Here is a 14,051-nt window from a genome sequence, read left to right as displayed (position 1 = left end):
CTCTTTTTGTCTCTATCTCTGTCTCTCTGGCTGTCTCTCTCATCTCTCTCTCTGTTTCTATCTCTGACTCTCCTTCTGCTTCTCTGGCTATCTCTGGATCTCTCTCTCTCTCTGTCTCTCTGTCTGTCTCTGTCTCTGTCTCCTCTCTTTCTCTCCTCTCTCTGTCTCCCTCTGTCTCTCTCTTCTCTCTCTCTCTTCTCTCTCTTTCTTTCTCTTTGTCTCTAACTCTGTCTATCTCTGTCTCTCCTATCTCTCTGGCTGCCACTGTCTCTCTCTTTCTGACTCTCTGTCTCTGTCTCTCTCTCTCTGTCTGTCTCTCTCTATCTCCTCTCTTTCTCTCCTCTCTCTGTCTCTCTCTGTCTCTCTTTCTCTTCCCTCTCTCTCTTCTGTCTCTCTCTTTGTCTCTAACTCTGTCTTTCTCTCCTTCTGTCTCTCTGCTGTCTCTGTCTCTCCCCTCTCTCTCTTTCTCTCCCTCTATCTCTCTCTCTTCTCTCTCTCTCTTTCTCTCTCTCTCTTTTTCTCTCTGTCTCTGACTCTGTCTCTATCAATGTCTCTCTCTCCTTCTATCTCTGGCTGTCTCTGTCTCTCTCCTCTCTCTTTTTCTCTCCCCTGTCTCTGTCTGTCTTTGTCTGTCTGTCTGTCTGTCTCTCTCTCTCCCCCTCTTTTCTCTCTCTGTCTCTGTCTTTCTCTGTTTCTCTTTTCATAGCACAAAAAAAAAAAAATGTGTTCACAGGCTCTGGAATGAATCGTATTGTTCTGTCGCTGCTGTCCTGTGTGTGACACTCTGAGAAAGAAATTCTCCACTCTCTGAGGGTGTTAATTACCTAGACATAGGACCTGCTCCTTCGCAATCTTGCAAGTGCTCTGGGCCAAATGGGGAAGGAGTCAGCAACTATACAGAGAAAGAAACAGATTTGAGTGAATTCAAAACAACAAATATCTGTTAAGCACCTACTGGAAATAAGGTACAGTGCCTAGGCACTGGAAATACAAGTATAAAAACAAAATTGCCCAGGACCTAAAGGATTTTTATTTTATTGGAAGGATACAATATGTTCCCTAAAAATACTAAAATTGGGGGGTATAAGAAGGCTCCCCTGTGGAGGCGATGCCTGCACCAGATCTTGAAGGAAGCTAAGATTTCTTAGAGGCCAAAATGAGGAGGAAGTCTATTCCCAAATATTGGACAACACGGAGGTAGGAGATGAGATGCTGCATTCAGGGAACAGCAAGTAAGCTAGTCTGACTGGAATAAAAAAAAGTATTTAAGATCACAGCGGTGTGAAAATGGTATAGAAATGTGAAGTGGAACCCACCTTCAAAAGGTTTTAAATACTAGGCTAAAGGGTTTGTACTTTGTGCTAGAAACCATAAGGAGACAGAAAAAGGTCTTGAGTGAGGAATGGCATGATAGAATCAGTACCTTAGGAAGATGATTTGGGGATTTATGTAGTGGATGAATTGATGAGGGAAGAAGTTATAGACAAAAGGTGATGAGGGCCTGAACTAAGATAGTGACTGTGAACTGACAGAAGGGGGAGGATACAAGAGATGTTGCAAAAAAAATTAGCCACACAACAATTGATTGGATGGATGCAGGCAATGAAATGACTTTTCAGTCAAGGATGATTCTTTCATGTCATCCAAAGCAACTGGAAAGATGGTTGCTTTCTGAAAGAGACAAGTTTGGAGAGGGAATAGGTTTAGAATGAAAGATATAGTTTTCCATTGGTTGGTTATGTAGTGCTAGAACTAGAGAAGTTAGAGACGGATATATAGATTTAGGACTCATCTTCATAGAGACAATCAAACAGGTGAGATTATCATTGAGAATATATAAATAGGTCAGAAAAAATTTTAGCCAAATTGAGGGAAAGAAGACAATTAAAGAGGGAAAGGACCATTGGAAAGGGCAAAGGTAACAATATAGACAGAAGGCATAGCTGATCAGTTTTCATTTTGGTTCTATTTTCTCTAATAAGAAAGATCTCTGACTAAAAAGGACCCAACAAAAATGGTCAATACACAGTTTTATGGTGAAGATAATTATGGGGATACTGACAGCACTTAGCTGCCCTTGATGAGTTCAGGCTACCCTGGTCCAGATAACTATATTCCACTTATTGAACCATCTGATAAAGGGTGCTTAATGAACCAGTGTCAATGATCTTGGAAAGACATTGGGAAATAGGAAAGGCAAGTAGAATTGGACAAGGGCAGATTTTGCCTTGATCTTTAAAAAAAGGAAAAATAATGGAGTTGGAAAACTATAAGCCATTGAGAATTACTGATTGCTGGCAAGAATGTAGAACATAGTATTAAAGGGAAGACTAATGAACATCTGGAAAAGGAAATGGGTGATATCAAAGAGCCAGCATGACTTCACCAATAAGAAGACTTTCTTTTCTTTTTTTGATAGGGTCATTAAACTGGTAGATTGGGGGATGCTGCTTTACTAGGTCCACTTACCTAGTAAAACATTTAATAATCTGTTGTGCTCTCTTGTGGAAAGTTGGAGAAATGTGTGTGGATTGTATATGAAGTGTTTGCACATTTAGACATAGATAAAAGTTCCATATCATCTTGGAAAGAGATCTTTAGGGGACTGTCCCTGGATTTTATGCTTGGCCTTGTGTTGTTTCATATGTGGATCAATGATCTGATGACACAAAATTAGGAGGGATCGCTAACCTGTTAGACAGCAGGGGAATAATTTTTAAATGTCTGAACTGGCTAGAACAATGGGCCAAATAAAATTATTTGATAAATATAAATGGAAAATCTTATACTTTGTTCAAAAAAGCAATTTTTTTCAACTTTTGACAAGTTTGCATTGTCAAATCGCTTGTTTGTACAACTGTACATAGATCACAAACAAATCACTTGCTTGTATATAACTGTTTACATGTCATCTGCTCCATTAGTCTGTGAGCTCTTTGAGAGCAAGGACTGTCTTTTGCCTTTCTTTGTAGGCTTAGTGTTTAGTGAAGAACCTGACATGGCACATGGCAGGTACTTAAGAAATGCTTGTTGATTAATTGACAAGAATCAGGTGAAAGAAAGGTATTTAAACAGAAGTTCATCTAAAAATGATCTAGGTGCAAAAAAGAGAAGAAACAAGGGATTAAATTAGTTGACCTTAAGCTCAACAATGTGTTATGGCAGCAAGAAAATTAACACACTTTTAGAATGAAGAGGTAAAGTACTCAGAACTAGATAGATGGCAGTGCTACTATACTGTGTCCTGGTCAGATCAGATAAGATTATATCCAGTTCTGAGTGTCACATTTTTAAAAGGATATTAATAAGAGCAGAATAGGGCAACCAGGGCAGTGAAGAGTCTTGGGGCCATGAGGACTAGTCAAAGAAAATGAGAACATTGAAAGTAGAGAAGACTAACTGGGAAGGTGGAGCATTATAACTATCTTCAAATATAGGAAGTGATGTCATGTGGAAGAAGGATTAGACTTGCTCTTCTGAGTCCTACAGGGGAAGGGGGGAACAAAGGAACAAATATTTATTTAGGGTCTACTATGTTCCAGGCACTGAACTAAGGGCTTTACAAATACCTCATACTTGGCAGAATGGGTAGCAATGGATAGAAGGTACAAAGAAAACAATTTATGTATGTTACAAGAAAAAAATTCCTAACAAGCATACTTATCTAGAAGTGGAATGGGCTGCATTAGTGAATAATGGATTCCTTACCTGAGGTCTTCAAAGAAAAGCTGGATGAACATGAGCCAGATTTGTGGAAAGGGGACTTTTGACGTACTGACAGAACTTTTGCCTTTTGGAAGCTGGGAGAAGAGAAGACAGCCATAATTTTTAATATAAGACCAGATATAATTAGGTAGGCACTTTAAAAATGTTTTATTACGATGATGATTCCTATAATCTTACACTTCCAAGCCCAAAATTCTGTGGAAGGGATGCAGCCAACCTGCTGAGAGTCTGGAAGACGAAAATTCATTTCCATTGCTTTGGGTTCCATTTGTAAGGAGAGAAAAGCTACCTCTGAGAGAAATGGATTACGTGATACAAGTAAGCAAGAGTTCACTTAGAGGTAGCTAGATGGTGGATAGAGCGCCAGACTGGGAGTCAAGAAGACCTGAATTCAAGTAATGTATCAGGCATTTATGGGCTATGTGATATGAGCTATGTGATGTGAGATATGGGCTATGTAAGGAAACCTGTATGCCCTGATTTCCTCATCTATAAAATGGAGACAAAAATAGAACCTACTTCCCAGGGGGGGTTATAAAGATCAAATGAAATAATATATGTACTGCTCTTTGCAAAACTTAAAGCACTATAAAATAATATTGTTATTATTAATGTCAGGTGAGAAAGGAAATAGCTCCAAACTGAAAGGTTTTTTAGCTTAGGATTCCAACCTAAAGCAAAGAGACTCTTCCTTGAAGCTTCAAACTTTAGATGCTGCTGGATATCGAGAGACTAAAGTTGGACACCAAAGGAATGTTTGTGCAATTCAGTGTCACAACCCTGACCCACTGCTGCTCTGTACTAGATAATATGCAGCTGTATTGAGCAGATAGTCTGAAAAGCCTCAGTATCTTTTATTAAGGTTTTCATGGAGATAAAAAGGGTGATGCCAAGTGATAGCCAAGAACATTCACATTTCTCTCAACAGCAGATTCGTCTCCAGAGAACACAAATACCTGCATGATACAGTATCAGGAATGGAGGGCTCAAAAAACATTTGATCCAAGGTTTGAGGAAGCAGCTTTGATTGGAGGAGAAAGATCAGAATGGGACTCCGAAGACCTGTGTTCAGGTCTTCATTGTGACTCGTTAGCTCTATAATCTCTGACAAGTTGGTGCCCTCCTCTCCAACTAGTCAGTCGAAATCATTTTTTAAATGCCCCAAGCCCTGTGCCAAGTGTTGGGGATACAAAGGAAGCTAGCACAGTCCCTGTCCTCAAGGAGTTTACTTCCTAACGGAAGGAATAACATACAATTATATACAAAAAAAGATATATACAGGGTAAATTGGGATTTTTTATGAAATTATTGTCAGAAGAGGCAGGACTAGTACTAGGGGGAAACCAGAAAAAAAAGCTTCTTGTGGAAGGTGGGATTTTACCTGAAATTTGAAGGATGCCAAGAAAATCAGGAGACAGAGTTTGTAAAGAGGGAGAGTATTTCCAAGCATGGGGGCTGAAAGTGAAAAGACATAGGAAGGGGAATTGCATGTCAGAATCCTGGGAAGGTAGGAAGGGGCCTGCTTATGAAGGGTTTTAAAAGCCAAACAGAAGAACGTATATTTGCTTCTGGGGGTAACAGGGAGCCCCTGGAGTGTGAGTAGAGAGTGATGTGGTCAGATCACTGCAACAGCAACGTGGAAGGCACTAAAGAAAAAAGAGACTTGGGGAAGGGAGGCCAACCAGAAGGGGAATGCACTAGACCCTGCCTGCCCCCCGAGTGATGGTAGTGTCAGAGGAGAGAAGGAGGCTTATGCTAAAGATATGAAGGTAGAATCAACACCAGCTGGCAACAAATTGGATATAAGGAATGGGAGAAGTCAAGGGTAACCCTTAGGTTGAGAGCCGAGGTGACTGGAAGGATGCTTGTACCCTCCACAGTGACAGAGAAGTTGAGGGACTGAGGATGGAGTGGATGAATCCTGTGTGGACACACTGGGAGTATCCCACAATGCCCTGGAGGAACTTCTACCCTGAGCCTCCAATCTCTTGCTTCATGGTTGCCTCTCCATTATTCTATTTCTAGAAAGTGGGGAGGGGGGAACAATCCATTCATTTCATTCCTTTTTTTTCTGGATTTCAGTGTCCCCAGTCACAAAATGAGACAGTTGGACTGGCTGATTTTTCAAGTCTCTTCCAATGCTAACATTTTATGATTTCTGCCATCTGTGAAGTGTAATCTTACAAGCAGACATGGAAAGGGGCCCACCCATAGTTTTATAAAGGATAGGCTGTTCCTAACTCTGACATTTAACCCACCTTCCCACTTTTGTGGAAGGGGGTTTGTAAAAAGAACTTCTCTAGTCAAACTGGCTGAAGATATAAAAGGGTCCCATGCTTCTCTGTGAAATATTGATATTCTCACATCTACCTCTTTTATTTTTGTATTTAGCCTAGCTTGTTCTTAGGTGTTCAGATCCTGATATTCTTTTATGTTCTTGCTATTTCTCTAGATGGCTAATCCATTTAGTGGCTTGGGAGATGGAGGGGTGGGAAGAAAAGATCTCAGTCCATCAATGTAAAAAGCACAACATCCAAACTAGACTATAGGGGCCGGAATCTTCAACTTTTGTTCAGTTTTTAGAAAATAGATTTCAAGATATGATTCAAAGCCATAAACTTTTGCTGGTTACCTCCTTACCAAGGCCAAAGTAGAGAGGAGAATGGTGAACAGCAAGCCTTAACACACTACAAAGGAAGCTTTTAATGAGCATATAGAGAGCCGTGCTTCATTGTGACAAATATAAGATTTTTTTTCTCTCTAGAGCCCACACAAAATACTTAGCATTCAGGAATGTTTTATCTAAGCTGAGAACACTATAATGACAATTCAGAAGCCTTTAGTCTCCCACCAGGAAGCACTTCAGTTAGGACAATGGTGCAGATGCTGGTGTAATACGTAAAGAATTTGGAGGAACAAAGCCTAGACATGATCAGATTTCATTTAAAGACCAAAAGCTTAACTCCTTTTTTCTTTTATTTTAGCCAGAATGTTTCACTTTTCATTTTTGAAAACTTTTCCAAACAATGTGAAAGCACAGCAAGGAAACCAAATAATGAAACATTGTAAGTATTTGCATGCAAAGAAATACAATTTTGAATGCACTTTGTACAAAGGTGTTTTTTAAAATATTAGATCAATCTTGGAGGGGAAGAGTGTCAAAGAGGATGTTTTAATCGTTTTAAAACAGGAATTTCTTTTTTCTAGTGTCACATGGTCTGTTAAGTGTCACTTCTCTTGTAGCTAGACAAGACACTCGAAAAATGGTACATTGTGTCTAATTAATCACTGCTTAGTTTTTTATTTAATATATTTCAAAAATTAATGGATTTATTCCAACCTATTTTGAAGTCACTAATGGCCAAATGATGGTTTAATTTGTAGTAATTTAACTCCTTTCTCCATTTGGTGTATGCAGCAGATAACTTTTAAGTTGGCTTTGATGAATTCTAGACTGTTTCCAAAGTCATTGATGCAGCATCCTTTCTGAATAGGGATTTAGGTCATCTTAATCACCAACCTCATTAGTTTAAAGCTGTCTCTGTGCCTTATGCTGGGGTCTTAATATTTTAAAGCAGAGGAAAACAAGCAGAAGAAACAAACAACGTTTTCCCTGTGTCAGTTCATGAAGAGAGTAAAACAAAGGGCCCAATTCCCCCCGAAATTCACTGTTAGTAATGAATGTGGATCAAGTGAGTGTCTAAGAGCTATATATGAAGAGATTTAGGAAGAAGGGAAGACCAAGGGGTATATCTGCATGTGGAAGAAATATCCTCAAGTAGATGGCAAGTAGCCCATTGTTTTATAAAGTGTGCCCTTTATCGACCTATAGCCTCCAATTTTATATAGTAAATACATGTCTGTTCTATAGACAGCTCAATAATTTTTTTTCTTACCTTCTAATATAGTTATTATAGATGTTACTGCCTCAGAAAATCATCACTGCTCCATTCTCACGTTTCCTGAGCTTAAGAATTACCATTACAGTGGGGCAGCTGGGTAGCTCAGTGGATTGAGAGTCAGGCCTAGAAATGGGAGGTCCTGGGTTCAGATCTGGCCTCAGAAACTTCCCAGCTGTGTGACCCTGGGCAAGTCACTTAACCCCCATCACCTAGTCCAGTGATTCCCAAAGTGGATGCTATCGCCCCCTGGTGGGTGCTGTAGCGATCCAGGGAGCGGTGATGGCCACACTTTTTTTGTATTACATTCTATTCTGAGTTCAATAAATAGTTTCATAATTTCCAGGGGGCACTAAGTAATATTTTTTCTGGAAAGGGGGTGGTAGGCCAAAAAAGTTTGGGAACCACTGGTCTAACCCTTACTACTCTTCTGCCTTAGAACCAATGCACAGTATTGATTCCAAGATGGAAGGTAAGGGTTTAAAAAAAAATTACCATTACATGCAAAACCAAGTGCCCCCAAGATAATTACTGTTTGTTCTTCCATATCATTAATTTTCTTCTCTTTTCTTGCAGTTTACCTTTTCTATGCCTTTTTAAAAATTTCTCTTTTTATCCCAGTCTCACATCTTTAAAGGCAGAAAACTTATTAAAAATTGAAATGCATGAGATGGAAGCTTGATACATCACACAGTTAATAAAGAGGCAAAGATTCCCATGTCAAGTTATTTTCATCTCTATAACTGCACTTAGAGAGTAGTATCCCTTTGGTGGGTATCTCCCTTGTCTCATGTGTTAACATCTGTTTTCCAAACTGCTCTCTATATTTTTATTCACATCAAACACCTCTTTGAAGGCCCACTTCTTAAACTTTTTCCCCACCTCTCTCATTTTCTTATTTCATAAAGCAGATTATTGAGTTGGGGCAGAGGAAAGAAGAAAAGCATAAGTGATCAACCTTAATTTAAAATATTTGCAAGGATCTTGACAGGAAAATAATATCAGCTTCTATAGCCCCTGGTATTTTAATAATAATCTATCCCTCCCCAATATAAGGAATATTTATTGAGCTTTTGTGTGTCACAATATTACAAGCTTGCCCAAACACTAAATGTTCTATTAACTCCTTTCAGAGTTAGAACCATCTTTTTACCTGATCCGGATGAGAAATTTCTTTCCATTTAAACATGTAACCCTTAGGTAATAGAACCATTTTAGTATTCTCTCTTTTCTTAACATTCACTCTTCCACATGCCTTTTATTGATCTCTCACCATCCTCCATGGCTTTACCCCGACTCTCAAACGCCAAGCCTCCTCTATCTCCCAATCTATCACTGACCCTACTTCTACATACTGAACTATCGTTGGTTTGAGATTGAAGTCTTGAAGGAAGACAAGTCTACCAGAAGCTGTTGCAGGTTTTCCATGTAAGCCTTGCAATGAGGCTTGTACTCTACTATAGAATAACAGCTTGATAGTAGTTTGGCTGGCAAATAAATGAGATAAATAGCTAAGAAAATGCCAAGAAAGGATTCTTTCGAGTTTAGCAAGCATATATTGTGTCTCTAAATTTGTTTTCCAAAGAAAATCACCCTCTGTAAACAGCTTCATTATGTCTTTGCATCAATGTGCACAATCTATAAAAAAAAAGTCTAAATGGTGTTTTATTTCTTTCTTAAAGAACTCCTACATCAATTCAGAGTTCTGAGATAATTTAACAAATAAATGTGAGACCAGGGTTTGTTTTGGTTTTGCTTCCTTTTCTTTTTTGGCTTAAAAAACAGTGCTAAAGATAATTCTTGCATTTCTTTGTACTCAGAACCAAAGAAAATTTCTTAGGTTTACAACCAATTAAGATATTCTTCTTACAGCTATTCTGCCATCTTTGCGGAGAGTGAACTAAGTATCTGGGATTATGACTATGGCTTCTGCTCACCTAAAATACTTCGATGTGCTCCCGAACCAGATGCCTTTAATCCTTGTGAAGATATCATGGGCTATGACTTCCTTAGAGTCCTGATTTGGCTCATAAATCTCCTGGCAATCATGGGAAACTTCACTGTCCTCTTTGTCCTCCTGACCAGTCATTATAAAATGACAGTCCCCCGCTTTCTCATGTGCAATCTCTCCTTTGCCGATTTTTGCATGGGGCTCTATCTGCTGCTCATCGCCTCGGTCGATTCTAAAACCAAAGGTCAGTATCATAATCATGCCATTGATTGGCAGACGGGAAGTGGCTGCAGAGCCGCTGGTTTTTTCACCGTGTTTGCAAGTGAACTTTCTGTCTACACACTCACCGTGATCACTCTAGAAAGGTGGCACACCATAACGTACGCCATGCAACTAGATCGAAAGCTGCAGTTGAGACACGCCGTGCTGATTATGCTTGGAGGGTGGCTATTTTCCACGATATTTGCGGTGTTGCCCCTTGTGGGTATTAGCAATTACATGAAGGTGAGCATTTGTCTCCCCATGGACATTGAGACCACTCTCTCCCAAGCATATATACTGATCATCTTGGTAATCAATGTGGCTGCCTTCATCATCATTTGTGCTTGTTATATTAAAATTTACTTTGCAGTCCAGAATCCGGAGCTCGTAGCAGCCAACAAGGACACAAAGATTGCCAAGAAAATGGCAATACTAATATTCACTGATTTTACCTGCATGGCCCCTATCTCATTTTTTGCCATCTCAGCCGCATTCAAAGTACCCCTCATCACTGTGACCAATTCCAAAATTTTACTGGTACTATTTTATCCGGTTAACTCCTGTGCAAATCCGTTTCTGTATGCAATTTTCACAAAGGCATTCCGGAGAGATTTTTTCCTTTTACTGAGCAAGTTTGGCTACTGTAAAAACCGAGCAGAACTTTACAGAATGGAGAATTTCTCAGCTTACACCTCCAACTGCAAAAATGGCTCTACTGGAGCAAATAAGGCCCCCCAAAACACGATGAAGTTATCCACTTTCAAATGTCAGTACACCACTGTCCTGAAAGAGACTTGCAGCAAAGGATGCTAACTGTAATGGAACTGTCTCACTGCAGGATCACAGCTGTATAAATACTACTGAAATTAAAGTGTGCTCCTTCAATTTTATTTGTTAGCTATCAGTAATGTTTACATGAAGTATTTGTTTTGTACAATCATTTGCTCTTAAGAGTGGCTATGTGGAATAATGCATAGGAATCTGGTCTTACAGCCAGGAAGACCTGGGTGTAAATCCAGCCTCTGATGCACACTGGCAAGGCAAATCTTTAACCTCTGAATGCAATGGATGCTCTCTAAGACTACAAGATACAAAGAGGTTGTCAACCTATATTGGTGAAGAGGATTTCCTCGCCTGAGAGATCCCTATACCAGTAAAATCACAGATCTAGTCCCTGTCCCTGTCTTATTGGTTCTTAGATTCACAGGGCTGAATTAGACCTCTAGACCATTACATCCATTCTCCTTCCAAAGGGCGCTAAGATGTTCATAAACAATGAAAGCACCTAATATCCTTATTTGCTCTGTGCAGCTTTTAAGCATCCTGAGAATATCAGAATGTTTTCTTTGTTGTTTGGTAAATGAAATGTATTAAAGAAAATAGAGCTTCTTTAGAGGCACCATCTTTTTACTTTCAATAGAAGAAAACTTTGACATACTATAATTTTTTTTGGTGGTAGACAAATGCAAAGGTTAACTATCTGGTAGGTATCTTTACTATCAGTCACAGTGGTTTTTCATTTGAAGTGTTTTGTGGGAGGGAGTATTTGTAGACTCAACTTTTCATTTAAAGTTTGCTTGTTTCTTAGCACATCTATTCTATCCCAATCCTTTTTTGATGGCACAACAAAAAACTGGCTCTAAATGCATTATATACTTATTAAAATCTTGCTTCTTAATATGAGTAGACTCTCTCTCCCCAAAATCTTTGTAAAGTTGGGGTCCACAGGTGTGCAACATCACATAGAATTTCGAACTTGTTTGATGTATTGATTACTTTTGTTGAATGTTTTCTTCCTTTTTTTGTTCTTTGTAAATAGGGAGTGACCCTCTGGGTAGAGAGACACAATGGGAAATTTAATGATACCAAAACACAATAAATATTATTTTAATGATAAATGTGACAAATTCTGAGAAATTCAGGAAGGCTTGCAGGAACAGAGAGAATGAAGTGAGAAGAACCAGAATAATTTGTATGATGACCACAATAACATAAAGGAAAATAACACTGAGCAACATCAAAGCTCGTGAAACAACTGGTGCTCCTCAGCTAGAGGTGAGGGACATGTAAAAGATTTGTTTTACTTAACTACAGTTCTTTCTTATATTAGAAATCTTTATTGGGAAGGGGAAAGGAGGAGTCAATAGCACTGTAAAAAAACTAACAACCACATCAATAAAGAGATTTTAAAAATCTATTTTCTGTGATTATTTTTCCCTATCTTCACACAGTCTGCTTCTTCACCAGTTTATTGCTTTTATCCAAATATATTCCTTAGTTTGTCTGCCTCCCTCATGGACTGGCATTCATGAGTTTCTCCCTGAAATAATATGAAAATAAAATGCTAATTTCTCAGGCTTCTATAAGCATATACTATAAATTTTTTGGTTCATATATAAATTCGAGGACCAAAGCAACAAAGTAAGCAAGAAAGTAGAAAGCATAAAAACATCTATTCTTCTGTAGGTATTTCACCTGAAAAAAGTCTCAGTTCACTCTAAATTGAATATATATAGATTTAGGCAAAAGTCTGCATGCCTACTCCAAAAATTATTTTGATGATGTTTGACACATTAATATTTTGCTATATTATAACAAATCTAAGAAACATACCATCATTTTCTCCAACACAGGTTTGAAAAGTTATCTATGATTCATCACCCCATGTGTCTGTCTGTCTGTCTCTCTCCTCCCATCAAATCAAGTCTTATTATCCTTTCTTGGTGCTGTTTGGAATTCCTTCCTTCCTTTCCTACTGATTCCACCCTCCTTCAGTCTATCACCTGACACTTGTACTTTCATTGTCAAAAACTTCCCAAGTAGTCTCTTTACCCTCATTCTCTACCTTTAGCCTATCCCATATATATCTGTTACCAGCATCTTAGTAAAATCCCACTTTCAATTAAACTCTGCGGGCATGCAATATTCTGAGCTAGGTACCAAAGAGAATATAAAGATGTATAAGACTTGTTTTCTGAAAGGGACTCTTGGTGTGTACTAGAGAAAAGCCAAGACATATACAAATATACTTTCCTATTTTAATTTGTGTATATCATAAAGATAAGAAAAAGTACACTATCAAAGGAGGAAGAAAATTTCTGGCCAGGAGTACAAGGAAGGCTTTATGGAGGAAGCTGCATTTAAGTTGAGTATTGAAGCATCCTTTGAGATTGGTGCTATTATTCTGCCTGTTTTATAGTTGAGGAAACTAAGGTTGATAGAGCTTAAGTGGCTTGTTCAGAAGCATACTGCTTGTAAGTTTCTGAAGCAGAATTTGAACTCAGATCTTACTGCCTGATGGTCCAGGGTTCTATCCACTGAATTACTCAGATGCCACAAAAACAGAAACATTTTCAAGTCAAGTTAACCAGCTTTTGTCAAGTGTTTACTATGTGCCATGTGCCGTTACGTAGAGAAGTATAAACACAAGCAGAAAAAGAGGCAGTCAGTACTTGCCTTCAAGAAGCTTACATTCTAATGGAAGAAGACAACACATAAAAGGAAGAGGAATAAGACCAAGGGAGAAAAGAGAAAACCTCCTCACAGGGCACAGGACTAAAGATGAGAAAGTCAGGAATAGAGTCTGGAGAGGAATAGACATGGGGAAACTTGGGGTATGTTTAGGGAAGAATTTTCCCATCTGGCTCATATGTGTTATGGGTGAAAGAAAATACTCTAGAATAAAGATTGATCAGAAGATTAGAACTAGCATGTCTAGCATGCAAAGCTGGGACTTCACTGGGGAGGCAGTGTGCAACCATGGGAAAAGACTAATAAAATAAAATCTGTGTATTGCAAAGAGGAACCCAACAGGACTAGGTTGGATCACGGGGTGGTACTATGGGATGAGTACCAGCTCTGGGATCAGAGAATTACAATTCAAACCCTAAGTCTGCCACTCACCGTGTGTGTCCTTGGTCAAGACTATCATCTCTCTAGGCCTCAGTTTACTCAAAAATGAAAAAGTTGGACTAGGTGGCCTCTGAGGTCTCACATCGCTCTACACCTATGATCCTATGATCTTTTGATTGGAAGAGAAATTGCTTGGGAATGATTGCAAAAGGCAATTAGGGGTTCCGGGTTAAGATGGCGGCAGAGTAAGAATCAGCTCTTAACCTCTCCTGACCGAAACACACAAAACTCCTCAAGGGGACATAAAAACAAGTCCAGACGAACGGAGGAACCCCACAACAGGGTGCAGCGTGGAAGGTACG

General features: G+C 39.0%; 1 protein-coding gene across 1 annotated transcript in view; it reads left to right on the top strand.

Moving 5' to 3' along the window:
- Positions 1–10,650, top strand: part of LHCGR (luteinizing hormone/choriogonadotropin receptor) — a 78,977-nt gene extending 68,327 nt beyond the window's left edge. The window contains exons 10-11 of the mRNA XM_044660659.1: positions 6,711–6,791; positions 9,498–10,650. Of these exons, the coding sequence (XP_044516594.1) occupies positions 6,711–6,791; positions 9,498–10,650 (1,234 nt within the window). The remainder of the gene's footprint in view (positions 1–6,710; positions 6,792–9,497) is intronic.
- Positions 10,651–14,051: the final 3,401 nt, after the last annotated feature.

This window comes from Gracilinanus agilis, chromosome 2, assembly GCF_016433145.1.
Source record: "Gracilinanus agilis isolate LMUSP501 chromosome 2, AgileGrace, whole genome shotgun sequence".
NCBI classification, from domain to species: domain Eukaryota; kingdom Metazoa; phylum Chordata; class Mammalia; order Didelphimorphia; family Didelphidae; genus Gracilinanus; species Gracilinanus agilis.
The sequence above is the reverse complement of the archived record's forward strand: the minus strand, read 5'-3'. Positions and strand labels throughout refer to the sequence as shown.